The sequence below is a fragment of the Rhinopithecus roxellana genome, chromosome 18 (assembly GCF_007565055.1).
Source record: "Rhinopithecus roxellana isolate Shanxi Qingling chromosome 18, ASM756505v1, whole genome shotgun sequence".
NCBI lineage: Eukaryota > Metazoa > Chordata > Mammalia > Primates > Cercopithecidae > Rhinopithecus > Rhinopithecus roxellana.
Genome location: NC_044566.1, coordinates 71,259,049 through 71,275,247, shown reverse-complemented (window position 1 = coordinate 71,275,247; position 16,199 = coordinate 71,259,049). Strand labels below are relative to the sequence as shown.

The window sequence follows — 16,199 nt, the reverse complement described above, 5'->3', positions numbered from 1 at the left end:
TCTATCAATAACTTTCTGTCTTTCTCTTCCTATATATGTGTGCATGTGTATATACACGCAGACATACACAAGTCACTTATTTCTTTAAGGAAAATAATAGTTAATATAATTGTCTCCATTTATTAGGTTAGATTTTGACTAAGGCTAAATCAACTGAGTGACTTGTACAATCAGCAGTAGACCAATGATGGGGCTAGGGACAGAAAGCATTATCTTTCCTTTCTACTGCCCTTTCTCCCACTTCCTGATACCCTCACTACCCATGTCATCCCTACATATACTCTGAACCAGCCTTATCACTAAATAAAAGCTGTGTAGTAAAAGGAACATGTGGACCCAAGACCTAAGGGCAAACAAGGTTTAAAAGACATTATTGGGCTGCGCCCGGTGGCTCACGCCTGTAATCCCAGAACTTTGGAGGCCGAGTTGGGTGGATCTTGTGAGGTCAGGAGATCGAAACCAGCCTGGCCAACATGGTGAAAATCCGTCTCTAGTAAAAGTACAAAAATTAGCTGGGCGTAGTGGCCCGCGCCTGTAATCCCAGCTACTAGGGAGGCTAAGGCAGGAGAATCGCTTGAGCCTGGGAGGCAGAGGTTGCAGTGAGCCGAGATCACGTCACTGCACTCCAGCCTGGGCAACAGAGTGAGACTCCATCACAAAAAAAAAAAAAAAAAAAAAGATTATTGAATGGAAGAGAAATAATTTACTAAAACTTTGCCAGTGTGACGTATGGCACCAATACTGTGTCCTTCTCTGAGCTGAACAAGTCCAAAGGACAGTGATTCAACATTATTAACCAGTAATCAGCAACACTGGTGATGAACCCATGTAGTGTGGTGGTTAAGCACTGAGACTCTGGAGTCAAACTTCCTGGATTCAAATCCTGTCTCTACCTCTCATGAAATCTGGGAATGCAGATTACTCAACCTGTCTGTTTCAGTTTCCTCATTTATTAAATGAAGCTTATAATAGAATCCAGCTGATGGGATTATTGGGAGAATAAAAATCTCTCAGGTAAACATTCAATAAATGTTTTGTTTTTTTTTTTTTTTTTGAGACGGAGTCTCGCTCTATCGCCCAGGCTGGAGTGCAGTGGCCGGATCTCAGCTCACTGCAAGCTCTGCCTCCCGTGTTCACGCCATTCTCCTGCCTCAGCCTCCTGAGTAGCTGGGACTACAGGTGCCAGCCACCTCGCCCAGCTAGTTTTTTGTATTTTTTAGTAGAGACGGGGTTTCACCGTGTTAGCCAGGATGGTCTCGATCTCCTGACCTCGTGATCCACCTGTCTCGGCCTCCCAGAGTGCTGGGATTACAGGCTTGAGCCACCACGCCTGGCCATCAATAAATGTTAATCATCACCGTCACCACCACTGTCATTATCATCATCAACATCATTGACCTACTAAGATAGAAAAATTGGGTGAGTCCAACTTCGTGCCACTGATCTACATGGTGGATAAAATGTCTGAAATCCAAGAATGATGCCCATTTTTATAATGTGGACAAGAATCTTCACACACAAATAAGAACCACTGGACAGCTGGCCAGTTCTCTCATCCCTCAAACTTTGATCTAATCAAAGACAGAGGTGTTCTACCAGACAGGCAATATATGCAAGAACATCATTTTCCCCAGGTTTAAGTCAGGTCCTCTAATAATTAGAACCCTTTTTTGTTTTTTTTGAGACAGAGCCTCTCTCTGTCACCAGGCTGGAGTGCAGTGTGCAATCTCAGCTCACTACAACCTCTGTTTCCCGGGTTCAAGTGATCCTCCTCCCTCTACCCTCCCGAGTAGCTGGGATTACAGGAGCCTGCCACAGTGCCCAGCTAATTTTTGAATATTTTGGTAGAGACAGAGTTTCACCATGTTGGCCAAGCTGGTCAAACTCCTGACCTCAGGTGATCCACCTACCTCAGCCTCGCAAAATGCTGGGATTACAGGTGTGAGCCACCGTGCCCGGCCTAAGAATTAGAATCTTGAAGCTGAAAGGGATCTTTGTGATCAGTTGTTTCATACTCGCAGGCTGTAGATATGCTCAGAGAAGTCAAGTGATTGGCTTAAGGACTCACACCTACCATGAGGTGAAGTCAGAAGGAGAAAGAACTCAGCTCCCTTGACTCCTCCTCCACTGCCTTTTCTGTGCACCACACTAAATAAGGTGAAAAAAGTATAAGAAAAAGTGGAAAGTGGTGCCTTGGGCTGAGGGCAGTACAAATTCCCCTTAGTCCTGAAATTTTGGACTGACTTCAGGAAGCGCCAAGCCAGCAGAATACCCTAGGGACCTGGGCAGGATGGAACGTTTGGGTTTGTGCGTCCTTTGTTTTGAAGAGTTTGCTTCCTTCTCTGGCTATATTTAATGATTTGCCTCCCTGTGCAACTTGGTGGAGCTTAGTGTTTTTGTGGAAAATCCATGGCTGTCTTTCGTATTTGGAAGATAAAGGTAAAGGAAAGACAAAACCAAAAGGCTAAATTGCAAATGGAATACTTCATTTTCCAAATAAATTAACTGGGATCCTTAAATATGGTTTGTAATAAATTCACTATATTCTGCCAGAGTCCCAAGAGTTCAGTAAATTACCTTTATTTAACCAAAGTGGTACTGATAAGCAAAGCTGAATATACCATTGATTGGGAGTCAGGAAGGGAGTGAGAGAGCCTGAGTTTTGGTCCTTGGGGACGTGCCTAGGCTATGACTTCTAGGTGCCTTGGGGACGAAGGCTGCCCAGGGAGAGTTTTCACATGCAGAGCCCTGAGTGAGCATGTGGAGCTTTTTTCTCCCCACGCTATTGCCAGTGCTTTGTCTGATGCCTTCTGTCCCGCAAAAGATCTTGTGAAAAATAAAATTCCAGTCCCCAAATGAACAGAATCCAGTATAACTGCATTGTGGAAACACAATAACAAATAGTGAAAGTCTTTACCTGCCCTCAGGTGGGTTACCTGCGATGGCAGTGGGTATTTACTCTGAGGCCTGCCTCCCTCTGCAACCCCGGAAGGTCCCTTTTCAGGGACTGGGAACCTTGGGGCCCTTTTGGCTTTTAGACTAGGTTAGGGCTGTCCTTCCTGAAGCTTTCTCCCTGTGCTCTGCTTGCTCCCACTGTGCCCTCTAGTGGAGGGATTGCTCTTGCTTTGTGCCATTTCTAGAAAAGCCCAGGAAGGATGGGGGAGGCGGATTAATCCTAGCACTGCCACACCATGCAAATAGATCAAGGGACACCACTGAACCCCAGTCCCTCTCTGCTTCTGCCTCAGTATTGCTGTCTAGCAGAATCTAAGCTAGGAACATGGTCTAATTATAAAGCCACTGAAAGTGCTAGGTTTTTAGAGTGTCATAGTTACTAGATGAATTACAAAAGGCAATAAAAATCTTTTCTGGTTTCCCATGAACACCCAGAACGGACAACTCCTTTCTTATGAATCATAAAATAATAGCATAAAAGAGCTTTTCAGAAGAGGATAATGAAACTCAGAAAAGTAAGGTGACTTGCCCAGGATCGCATGATTAATGGAAGAGCCAGATGAACCGGGGCTTGAATGCGCAGTCCAGGGTGAAACCCATTACTACCCTTGTTAGAATCAACTCGTATCTTTGTTTTGAATGGAAGAGGAAAAAAAGCAATGTCCATGTTCCCTCCCTCCCCAAGGAAACCTGAGAAATTGGTAACTATAGCCTTCTCTTATAACTCCTCCTAGGGGTTACAGAGTGAAGCACCAAGCATGCTGGGGCCCCTTTCCTCGCAGTGATGTCATCCTTCACAAGATGGCGTGTGGCATGGAAGAGTGGTTAAGGGCACAGACGTGGGCACCGACCAATCCTGGGTTCAAGCTTTTTTTTTTTTTTTTTTTTGAGCTGGGGTTTTGCTCTCATGGCCAGGTTGGAGTGCAATGGCGTGATCTCGGCTCACTGCAGCCTCCACCTCCTGGGTTCAAGCAATTCTCCTGCCTCAGCCTCCCGAGTAGCTGGGATTACAGGCACGCACCACCATGCCCAGCTAATTTTGTATTTTTAGTAGAGACGGGGTTTCTCCATATTGGTCAGGCTGGTCTCAAACTCCCGACCTCAGGTAGTCTGCCTGGCTCGGCTTCCCAAAGTGCTGGGATTACAGGCGTGAGCCACTGCACCCGGCTAGCTTTGCTATTTATTAGCTGCGTGTGAATTTGATTACTTTACTTCTCTGAACCTGTTTTGGAAACATTAAACAAGAAATGTACCTAAAGCTTTTAATATACCGGCTCACACAGAGCAAGCATTCAGGAAATACCCACCACTACTAATTTTTTTTTTACCTGATCTAAGATGCTGTCTAGAAGCCCAGGCAAGAGCACAAGAGACTCTGCAACCCCAGAGGTAGTCAGGCTCCTGGACACTGTAGGGCCCCTGCGCTAGTTCACGATCCATTTTGAGAAGTGAAATGAGAGCATTTCTCATCAGGCAATTGCCAGTTGAGGAACTGGTTTCCCACGCTGTGCTGGAGCTCCTTTTTACCTGGGTCCTTTTCGGTCTCTTCAAAGGATGCAGCATTACACATGGAGCCTAAGAAAGAAAAAATGGAGCCAGGCCTGGAACAAGGCAAGAAACCAAGACTAGACAGTGTCACCAGCAGCGAGAGCTTTGCGAGCTCTGGGTTTCAGGAAGATAAAAGTCTGAGTGATGTTGAGGAAGAGGAGGGTAGGTATTAATTCCTTCCTGTCCTACGCGCTGAGATATTTTTACAACATACTGTGCATCTCTGAAATTTTTTTCTTATTTATCACTCTAATAAACATCCGTGGGAGACTCGAATGGTAATGTCCTGAGGAGATAAGATTTGAATTAAGATTATTTACAGAGTTACTAATTTTGACAGGGAACTGTGCCGTTTTCTCCCCTCAGGCATTTTCATCCTAATGGATCATACCCCTGCCCCCATGCTGGGATAAAATGGGCTGGAGGCCCGGAAAAAATCTCTGGTGTTCATGTTGAAACTCAAATACTCTTAAAAATGAACTCTGATCTACTTGTTGGTGTGTTTTATGTTTTGCTAACATTGTTCCAATAAACTGGGATTTGGTGGGATAACAAGAGCCATTACAAACAGTTACGGTTCTAATGCTTTCCAGATTCTGATGGTTTCTACAAGGAGCCCATCACTATGGCAGATCTGATTTCTTACAGTTTTCAAGTGGCCAGAGGCATGGAGTTCCTGTCTTCCAGAAAGGTCAGTCTTGCTGTTCACTGTTTTTTCTTCTTGGCCAGGGTTGGACACACACCTCTGCTGTAAATTCATTTTTCCTAGTATTTGCTTATACTTGTGTTCTTAAATGTAGAACAAACACCACTGCAAGTACCTTGATTTGCCCTGATATGAGGAGTTTTGAGAATGAGGAGTCGTGGATACCGGTGGATAGAACTGAATTCTGGGGAAAACTCACAGGTGTCAGACTAGACCAATCTGGCATCTGCTCTCCACAGTACCCTCTGGCGCATTTTCAAATCTGGCCCAAATCGCAACACATGACTTCATAGGAGAGCTACTATTCATGTAGCCGTATGGGGCCCTCCCACAAAACTGCAGCTGAAGAAAGATCTCATCTTGGCAGCTCAGGATAAAAGGCTGTGGGGAAAGTTTGCCCACTGATAAATCTGAGATAACCAGCTTCACTGATCGAATAGTAGCCCAGGAGATTCAGAACATGTCTTGACTTTAGGGGCTTGGGGACCTGTATTTGTAGAGAAGCTCTTCGTGTTTATGGTAGCAGTGTGCACTGAGAGGTGCTCCCTTCACAGCATGGGAAATGGATTCCCAAATTAAGATTAATGACGCAGAGGTGTAGGAAATTAGTTGGTTAGGTTAAGGAAATGCATTGATTATGCAGCTGTTTTATTATAGTGCATTCATCGGGACCTGGCAGCAAGAAACATTCTTTTATCTGAGAACAATGTGGTGAAGATTTGTGATTTTGGCCTCGCCCGGGATATTTATAAGAACCCCGATTATGTGAGAAAAGGAGATGTAAGTCAGTGTGATGCTTATTTGACTCATTTATGTCCTATTACTTTTAAACAACAGAAATGGTAAATATTTACACTTCCTCAGCTGTAGTCCCTGAAAACCATCATTGGCTTTCTGTGAAGACAAGCAGTCCAGAGGAGCAGCATCCCAGAGAGCCCTTGTGTAAGGCTCAGAAAGGCCACTGTCTCCTGGTTCTGCTCTCCCCTAATGCCTGGCCTGCCACCTGTCGTTTGGGCAGCGCTGCATGAGACTTGCTAACCTGAGAAGTGTTTGGTGGGGCCTGGGTGAGACCTTAGCATAACCTTCCTTTGAATCCTGGGGAAATTCCTTGTACTACTGAAAAGAACAGCCTGGACTCTTTCCCTCAAATAAACCCGGGTGATTGATTCAGCAGGTGTATCTGTCTCAGGAAAGGGTGGGGAAGACTGTCAGCAGTAGCTGACTATGGAGGAGACTGTTTACTTCCCGTGGCCTTCCATGCCTAGCATCTCTCTGCTGGCTCGCACTGGCTTCTCTTCCCTGCTTGTTTTCAGACATAGTGTTATTTTTCACTTTTGTAGGTGACCTCCCATGTCCTCCCTTCTCCAGCCTATATACCCTGAGGGTTAAGCTTGTGTCTGGGCGCCAGTGAGTTACAGTAGTGGTTCTCAACTTAATTGAACATACATATCGCCTAGAAGGCGTGTTATGCTACAGTGTGCTGGCCTAACAAGCCTTCCACCCCCCAGAGTTTCTGAGTCAGTAAGCCTTGGGTGGAGCCTGAGAATTTGCATTTCTAACCAGTTACTACACCAAGGGTGTCCAATCCTTTGGCTTTCCTGGGCCGCATTGGAAGAAGAATTATCTTGCGCCACACATAAAATACACTAACACTAACAATAGCTGATGAGCTAAAAAATAAAAAATAAAAAATAAAAATTGCAACACATCTCATAATGTTTTAAGAAAGTTTACGAATTTGTGTCAGGCTGCATTCAAAGCTGTCCCAGGCCACATGTGGCCTGCGGGCCAGGAATTGGACATGCTTGTTCTAGAAGGTGCTGACATAGCAGGTCCTAGGACCATACTTTGAGAGCCACTGCACCACAATCTGTTTGTATAGAAGCAAAACATACGACTTCACATTGACCCTTTGTAAAAATAAAAGAAAATAAAGGAAAACAAACTTTCCTTGGGGCCCTGGTCTGGAAAGATGGCATCAACCTTCATGTTAGTCCACCCCTCCTTTCCGTTCATCTGTATCTGTGTCAGCCTCCCTGCCCCTCCCACTTCCTTTCTCCTTGTCTCTCCTTTATCCCATACCTCCCATCAGTCCCCATCACCTAAAGTGGTGAGGCCTAACTCACTGGGATTCCTGCTACCTGAAAGAGAGGAAGATTTGTCTACATGCTTGAAAACCAACTGTATATTCTCTTTCAACGCTGACTTCTTTCTTTTTTTTTTTTTTTTTCTGAGGCGGAGTCTCGCTCTGTCACCCAGCCTGGAGTGCAGTGGCCAGATCTCAGCTCACTGCAAGCTCCGCCTCCCGGGTTTACGCCATTCTCCTGCCTCAGCCTCCCGAGTAGCTGGAACTACAGGCACTTGCCACCTTGCCCGGCTAGTTTTTTGTATTTTTTTTTAGTAGAGACGGGGTTTCACCGGGTTAGCCAGGATGGTCTTGATCTCCTGACCTCGTGATCCACCTGTCTCGGCCTCCCAAAGTGCTGGGATTACAGGCTTGAGCCACCGCGCCCGGCCTCCTTCTCTTGATGCTTTTGCACACTCTCCCTATTCAGTGACTTTTGAAATCTTGTCTTTTTGCATAGGAATGCTTTTAAAATCCTTCTTCTTTGGAAACATTTTTAGAAATCACCACCATTTTTCAGGATATCCTCAAATTCAGATCACTTTTCCTTTTCCAAGCCCTGAGTGTCCCTGTGGAGTGCAAGCTTTCTTTGTGGGGGAGGATTTCTCACAGAGCCATGCAGTTAAGGACATGCTGACCGCATCAGAGGGGCTTACTGAGCATGTACTGCCTTCACTGGACTCAGCATAGCACTCGAGCTCCCTCTTTTAGTGGAACACTGCATACTGTGGTGTTCTCTGTGTCAGAAACCAGAACTGCTCTAGGAAATGATTTATGGGCCACATGTTATCTGGGAGGTGACCCCATGGGCACTTGGATTGAATGTGCTTTGTTTTCATGCCCTTCTGCTCAAGGCCCCTTTGCCCTCTTCTAGACTCGACTTCCTCTGAAATGGATGGCTCCTGAATCTATCTTTGACAAAATCTACAGCACCAAGAGCGACGTGTGGTCTTACGGAGTATTGCTGTGGGAAATCTTCTCCTTAGGTAAATTTGGGAGAAGGAGGAGATCAAACAGCCCAGAAATAAATGTCTGCATCTTCTGCTGAATGTCCTTTGGCTAGATAGCCTTTAGATTAGCTCCTACTGTAACAAAAACTCTTAGGGTGCCATGGGTCCATGTAGACTCTCAGATGAGTAATGGCATATGCTTGTCTGCCCTCTACTGTAAAAGGGCTTTATACGATCATGAGCAAGGTCAGATGGGTATAAAGTCTGAAGTCGGGTTTATCTTTTTCTGTACTTTGCCCGATTCTGTCCTTTTCCAATTCCTCAACACGCACACCTCTAACGCCCTTACCCGTTACCTCCCCGCATCTCCTACCACCTCAAAATTTCTTCCTAGGAAAGGCCATAACAAGCTCAGCTAACCCAGTGAGGAAAGTGTTAGAAACAGGAGACCTTTCCAGTGCCTCTGATGTTAACATATGATACGGCTCTGGACACCGGATTATACAGGATAAACAGTAAAGGACGCTTATTGTATTGATTCTGCTTGCAAAAACATCCACTATGGGTGGCTAGAAGCCCTGTTCAAAGCACACAGATGCGTGCGGAGCCCACATCTGCTTGCAGACACACAGTGATGATCTGAGGCCTCCAAAACTCAAGTTCTAGCCAAGAGTCTTCTGGGCTTTGCCAAAAATTTGCCTTTCACAGCAAATAAAAGTCACCCAGTAACATCCCTGGTTTCCTGTAATGTGTGAAAATCATTCCCCTGCTTTCGATGACAGGCACCTGTTGCTTCCAGTCTTTGAAAGCAGCTTGGCGGCTGCAGTGTCCCCACAATGACACAGTGCCAGCACTACACGTCTCCCAGCTGCTTCCTACCAGCAGTAATCACTAGAAAGTGCAGACAAACAAATGCTGAGGTAGATGAGGCTCAAGGGCTAGAACAAGAGTGCATTAGAAGGCCTTGCCACCCCCAACCCTGGCAAGAATCCCCCTAAAAGGAAAGGTTGTAGGGGAATCCTGGGCAGTAAAACTGGCAGAAAGCAAAGCCTAGGCCTCTTTAGGTCTCTGACGCTCTTAGGTCTGCAGACTCCTGACCACGGGCAGCCCCCACCCCACTCCACTCCATTCAGCCCAGCCCTGGAGCCCAAAGCCCCCCTTCCCTCGGGCCTGTCACAACTCCTAGAGCCCTGGTACTGTAGGAAGTTTGCAAGAGAGTGAATTAAAGTCATTGCAAGAGAGTGAATTAAAGTCATTCCCACCCAAGTGTGAATGATTCCCATGTAGCCTATCCCAAATCTATTGGCGTTTTAAAAAGAAGCCTAAGCCAAGTGCCGTGATGGTGAGGACCTGGAGTCCCAGCTGCTCTGGAGGCTGAGGCAGGAGAATTGCTTGAGCCCGGGAGTTCGAAGCTGCCGTGAGCTAAGATCATGCCACCACACTCCAGCCTGGTGACAGAGGGAGACCCATCTCTTAAAAAAAAGAAAACTCGCTAACCCAAAGGATGAGTCTCTAATGATGGGGCTTCTTTAGTTACTTGTGGGGAGAAGACCAGGACCCTTCGGACGACACCTCTTCCTCTGACCACACAGGCAGGAGTAGCCATAGGAATGGCCTGTGGGCACCAGCCCCACACCATGTGACCACCCAACCGAGCGGGTGTCCTCAGCAAGGACTGGCTGAGCTTCTCCGTGTGTTGTACTGTCCATTGAGATCTGTTGTGATCACTGGGAATTTATTACTAAGACATCACTTTAAAGGGAGGAAAGAAACACTGAATTGTCCCCTCTTGACCTTTTGTACCCTGAAGCCATAATAGGCCCTGTGTTTTCCACATTGTCTCCCACAGGCGGGTCTCCATACCCAGGAGTACAAATGGATGAGGACTTTTGCAGTCGCCTAAGGGAAGGCATGAGGATGAGAGCTCCTGAGTACTCTACTCCTGAAATGTGAGCCCTTGGTGCCCTCCGCTCCCCATCTGACAGCTCGCTTTTCACCAGGGCATCCCTGAGGGGGGATGTTTTGTGGATTCTTAGAGTCCCAGTCTTGGAAGATGCCCAGGTTCTTCTTTCCTTTAGAGATGCTCCCCTCAGCCCGTCAGGCCCAGATAGGCTGGGAGTGTTTTCTTCCAGGGGGGCACATGGCCCTTGAGCCATCCCTACCTATTTCCTCTCCTGACCACTGACATGACTTTTCAAGGGCTCTAGCTGGGAACTGAAGTTAGAAACTCAGTTTCTAGGTATGAATCCAGGCCAAACAAACAGGCCACCCAGGAACTGAATGCAAGGCCTTGGCCTCACTCACAGAGTGGGAGCCACACAGACCTAGCAGCCCTAGGGATGGAGGGCCAGACCTTGATGTGATGACCATTCCTGTATCTGCACGGAACACCCATGAGGGGGTGATGTGGTCTGCAGAAGAGGTCTTGGAGAGGAAAAGGGGAACTTCCTCACGTCATGATTATGCTTCACAGAAGGCTTTGTGGGCAATACAAGTTCCGTAGAATCCTTCAGGAGAAATAGGGGCCGGGCGCAGTGGCTCACATTTATAATCCCAGCACTTTGGGAGGCAGAGGCGGGCGGATCACTTGAGGTCAGGAGTTCAAGACTAGCCTGGCCAACATGGTGAAACCCCGTCTCTACTAAAACTACAAAAGTTAGCCGGGCCTGGTGGCAACTACTTGCGAGGCTGAGGCATGAGAATCACTTAGGCCCAGGAAGCGGAGATCGCAGTGAGCCAAGATCACGCCACTGCACTCCAGCCTGGGTGACGACGGAGTGAGACTGTGTCTCAAAAAAAAAAAAAAAAAATCCTTTAGGAATAGGCCCAGCAGCTGTCTGGAGCTGCCTGGTCACGTGGCTTTTTGGGGTGTCCCGGTGAGGCTTTCTCCATTGTGCAAATTGCACTTGCTTGCCTCTCTTGGACACTCTTTTTTTCCTGGGGCTTTGTGGATGTTTTGCACTTTGAGGCCTGAGCAGGAATGTGATGACACTTGCACTTTTGTGGAGCTGCTGACAAGGACTTGGGCCTCCCTGAGGCGGCACCACCTTTCCTGAACTGGCAGGGGCCCTCCCCTTCCACCCACACAATGGGGTCCTGTCAGAAGCACTGGCTGGCCTTTGAGAAGGAGTCAGGGAATGCAGGAAGTGTGGGCTTGGCCAAAGGGCAAAGTCGCTGTCTCTTTCCTTCATCATCTCGGGGTAAGGGTAGGTCAGGCCCAGAATGGGGAACTGGAGAGGTGGACGGGAGACTCAGGCCCAACAGCAGGGCTGGGTAGCTCTGCCCAAGCATAGGGAAGCGGGAGGGGACCTGTTCTTGTCACTGGTGCATGGTGCCCTCATCAGAAAAGTACAGGGAGCTGAGGCAAGGCCTGTTTCTGAGAGCTGGGATAGAGCTAGATGATTAACTTTATGATTTTCTAAGTGTTTTCCCACATATAGTCTCATTTGAAGTTCCCAGAGACCTTGAGGGGTGGTCAGGGCAGCTATTATAATCTGAATTTAGCAAGTAATGAAACTGAGATGCCGAGACCTGAAGCAATGTGCTGTCTGTCAGCTGAGAAGCAGAGGAGACATTTAGAACCCAAGCCTCTGGACTGATGTCCCTAGACTACAGGGGCCGTTGAATTAGGAACAGACCCCACATTCCTCAGAAGAAATGCTTCTCTGATATGGCCACTCATGCTTTGAATTAAATGTGTCCTTCCAATCTTCACATAGTCTGAAAATCTCAAGAGTAAGCTCTCAATTACTACTACTAATTGTTATTATTAAATAACAATATTTTTACATAAAAATAAATGGAAAACAGTATGAAATTAATTTTTATTTTTACTTCCATATAAATTCTAAATAGTATGAAACTAGTTTAGTTGGGTTTTTTTTGTTTGTTTGTTTTTTCGAGATAGTGTCTCGCTCTGCTGTCCAGGCTGGAGTGCAGTGACGTGATCTCAGCTCACTGCAGCCTCCACCTCCTGAGTTCAAGTCATGCTTCTTCCTCAGCCTCCTGAGTTGCTGGGACTATAGGCATGTGCCACCACGCCTGGCTAATTTTTGTATTTTTTTGTAGAGATGGGGTTTCTCCATGTTGGCCAGGCTGGTCTCAAACTCCTGAGCTCAAGTGATCCACTGGCCTTGGCCTCCCAAAGTGTTGGGATTACAGGAGTGAGCCTCCATGCCTGGCCTGAAACTAGTTTTTATTTTAACAATATTGAATAATACTGATTAAATAGTTATTTGGTGCTTATAAGTGCCACTATTTTAAGCATTAATTTATTTAATGCTCATAACAGTCCTATAAAGTAGGACTACCATGATTTCTATTTCACAGATGAGAAAACAGGCACCACACATGTAAGTGATTTGCTCAAGGCTGCATTGGTAATAACTTAAGCGAATTCAGCCTGAGTCCAGAGACCACAGCACCATCCTACACCCCTGCAGAATGTGTTTCCCATTCATACCCAGGCTGTGGTCGGAAATAACTCAGAGGTACAAAGTCACATCAGCTTTGGACCAAAAATGGCCTTGGACTTGCTCAAACCTTCAAGTCTTTACATAAACCTCACTCAGGTAGCTCCCTTGCCTCAAGCGACCTAGAGTGGTATGGTTCCTTAATTCTGAGGAGGAAGAGATTTTAGAAATTTTAAAAAGTAAGAAGCTCTGGTGAAATATTTCTTCAGAAGGCCAGACTTCAAACCTTCAGACATTTTCTCAAGCATGTGAAAGCTGATGGAGTAATTTCCTTCTTGTTTGTTCTAACAGTAGGAAGGGCTGGGTGAGGACCAAGTGCAGCTTCTCAGAGCTGGGATTCTGTGATCTGAACTTGGCGTAAAGCGGTGTGTATTTGGGAACTTGGGTGATAGCTTGGAAAGAAAACTTCCTGGAGGCCCCTCGTCCCCAGCTTGGATGCAAACTAATGTCTCTTAACTTTACTAAACCTATTTACTTAGTGGCACAAAATCTGGTAACACTGAGTTGCTGGTTCCTTGCCCAGATACTGCTGAATCAGATGTCTTTCAACAAGGGAATAAGCAATGAATTTTTTCATTTTGTTTTTTCTTTTCCTTTGGTGTTTGCTGAGATGATTCACATTGGATTTTAGGCAAGAAGTGTGGAAACTAAAAATCAGAATCCAAGAGTCAAAAGTCAAAAACAGCAAGTGGTTGTAGATGGTTCCGTTTACAAGTGTCAGCAGGGAAATCAGGGAGTGTCCTGCTCAGGATGGTGCCTCTCCCAGACAGCAGCTTGATCCTGTGGGGAGACGATGGTGCGGGAGGAGACGAGCCCAGAGCCTCTGCCTGAAGGCCTCTCTTTGGAGCCCAGCCTCAACCTCACAGGCTCAAGTGATCCTCCCGCCTCAGCCTCCTGTACTACAGGGACTACAGGCATGCATCACCATGCTTGACTAACTCTTCTATTTTTTGTGGAGATAAAGTCTTGCTATGTTGTCCAGGATGATCTTGAACTCCTGACTTCAAACAATTGTCCCACCATGGCCTCCCAAAGCATTGGGATTATAGGTGTTAGCCACCACACCTGGATTCTTTTTTTTTTTTTTTTCTTTTTTTTTTACCTTCCTGTAGTCTTACTGCCTTTGGCAGCCACCTCATATACTTTGAAACAAAATAGGAATATACTTAAGAGATATCTAGAGCCATTGGCGCCCCCTAAAGGCGTGCCTCTAAGAAGTGTCTGAGGGAGGATACAAACTGGGGTTTCTCAGGGTGTTTCCCCAGCAACAAGCATCTCCCAGCACAAGTAATGTCTGCAGTACAGCTGAAGAATTCACAGAAGGAGCAGAGTTATCTCTTCCCGGAGACGAGTCTGACTTCTTTTAGCAGATATTTATTGCCCTGGGGTAGGCGAGAGGTGTGGAAATGAGGCCCTGCCCACACAGTGCTTCCAGCCTGATTCCCACCCTCTGGGTGGGAATCATATTCGGAGCCCATTCAGATTTGAGTGTGACTCAGAGTCCTTTTTCATCCAGACCATCTTCTGAGAGAAGAGGTAACGTATAATAAACATCCCTTGAAGAGCGCGAGGTTCAAGGAGAATCAGTTCTTAGTGCAGTGTGTGTATGGACCTCTGGCCTGTGGTTTTCAGAGAGGGCGGTAGGTACAGACCTCGATTCCATGCAGACATGCCCAAGAGAGGAGCCTGATGCCTTTACATCTAAAATGTAAAGAAGAGGCTGGGCGCGGTGGCTCATGTCTGTAATCCCAGAACTTTGGGAGGCCGAGGCTGGTGAATAGTTGAGGCCAGGAGTTCGAAACCAGCCTGGCAAACACGATAAAACCCCATCTCTACTAAAAATACAAAAATTAACCAGGCGTGGTGGTGGGCGCCTGTGATCCCAGCTACTCAGGAGACTAAGGCAGGAGGATCACTTAAACCTGGGAGGCGGAGGTTGCAGTAAGCTGAGATCACGCCACTACACTCAAGCCTGGTCGACAGAGCGAGACTCTGCATCAAAAATAATAATAATAATAATAATAATAATAAGTAAGAGAAGAATTGCAGAGGAATCTGTTGACATTGGAATCCCAGGACAAGATCTGACCTCTGTGCTGTTAGGACAAATGTTTTCATATCCAGGTGCCCAGGCTGTACTGTGTGCCTTGAGTGGTGGGAGGCCAGTTTGTAACAGCGGCTTTGCAGTGCTGGGGGAGAATGATCAGCCGCACACAGGAACCTTGTTCACAGCCCCAGAAACTCCACACGGGGGCTTCAGCTTCTGGAAATGACACAGTCACGTACACAGGACCTTCCCCACCGGTCTCCACTGCTTAGTCCATCAAGGGAAGTGTGAGGACTTGGAAATGCCACATGCTTTTTAAGAAGCCAGCTAAACCAACCTTTGTTGCAACCCGAGAATGAAATAAGTACTACAAACTATTCGGCCATTGATATTTATGGCTGTATGACCTTTTTTTTTTTTTTTTTAAACTTAAAGGACATTGTCCTACATCTGAAAGTGCAGGGAGGAGTACTCCACTTCACATTGAACTGCAGTGAGCAGTGGGGTTTCCCTTCCGAATAGCTGTGTTTCAGTCACAGAACTCAGACCTTCCACCTGCAGAGGCCACAGGCACAACAAAGAACCTGGGTATCCATGAGCTCTGGAGGGCTGGTTAGTCTGTCTTGGTAGACGTGTTTTCCACTGACTGCAGGGCCTGGCCCAGACAGCCTTTTAAGTGCTGGTGCTATAAACCCAAACCTAAAAATGAAGCAGGGTCACATAGTACAGAAAGCTTGGTCTTTGTGCGGATGACAGCCCTCCCTTTGCAGTATGTAAGGCAATGCATAGGATGATCACTGCTCTCCAGCTATTTCTGTTGCTGTTTTTGCCCACCAGCTATCAGATCATGCTGGACTGCTGGCACAGAGACCCAAAAGAAAGGCCAAGATTTGCAGAACTTGTGGAAAAACTAGGTGATTTGCTTCAAGCAAATGTACAACAGGTAAAATTAAATTTATCTACATCAAAATGCCTTTGAGTGTACATTGGGGGGCATTTTATTTGTTTTTTTAAGAGCTATTAATAGAATAGCTGAGATGAGAAGTTTTAAAAAAGTGTGTGTATGTGTGTATATGTGTGTATGTACAGAATTGTCTTCTCAAAACACAACCAAGATTGTGCGAATGACAAATCAAAGTTGACATAATGGTTCGTAGAAATTGTTGAAGTCAGAATTGATGCAATGAGAGCTCTATCTTTGGTATTTTAGGATGGTAAAGACTACATCCCAATCAATGCCATACTGACAGGAAACAGTGGGTTTACATACTCAACTCCTGCCTTCTCCGAGGACTTCTTCAAGGAAGGTATTTCAGCTCCGAAGTTTAATTCAGAAAGCTCTGATGATGTCAGGTAAGATTTCTTTCTCAAACTTTATATCACAGAATTTTCCAAC

General features: G+C 46.2%; 1 protein-coding gene across 1 annotated transcript in view; it reads left to right on the top strand.

The window, feature by feature from the left end:
• The window catches only part of FLT1 (fms related tyrosine kinase 1), a 198,852-nt gene that overhangs the window by 171,600 nt on the left and 11,053 nt on the right, over window positions 1-16,199 (top strand). The window contains exons 21-27 of the mRNA XM_010362346.2: window positions 4,509-4,665; window positions 5,097-5,194; window positions 5,867-5,989; window positions 8,209-8,320; window positions 10,134-10,233; window positions 15,641-15,746; window positions 16,014-16,156. Coding sequence (XP_010360648.2) covers window positions 4,509-4,665; window positions 5,097-5,194; window positions 5,867-5,989; window positions 8,209-8,320; window positions 10,134-10,233; window positions 15,641-15,746; window positions 16,014-16,156 — 839 coding nt within the window. The remainder of the gene's footprint in view (window positions 1-4,508; window positions 4,666-5,096; window positions 5,195-5,866; window positions 5,990-8,208; window positions 8,321-10,133; window positions 10,234-15,640; window positions 15,747-16,013; window positions 16,157-16,199) is intronic.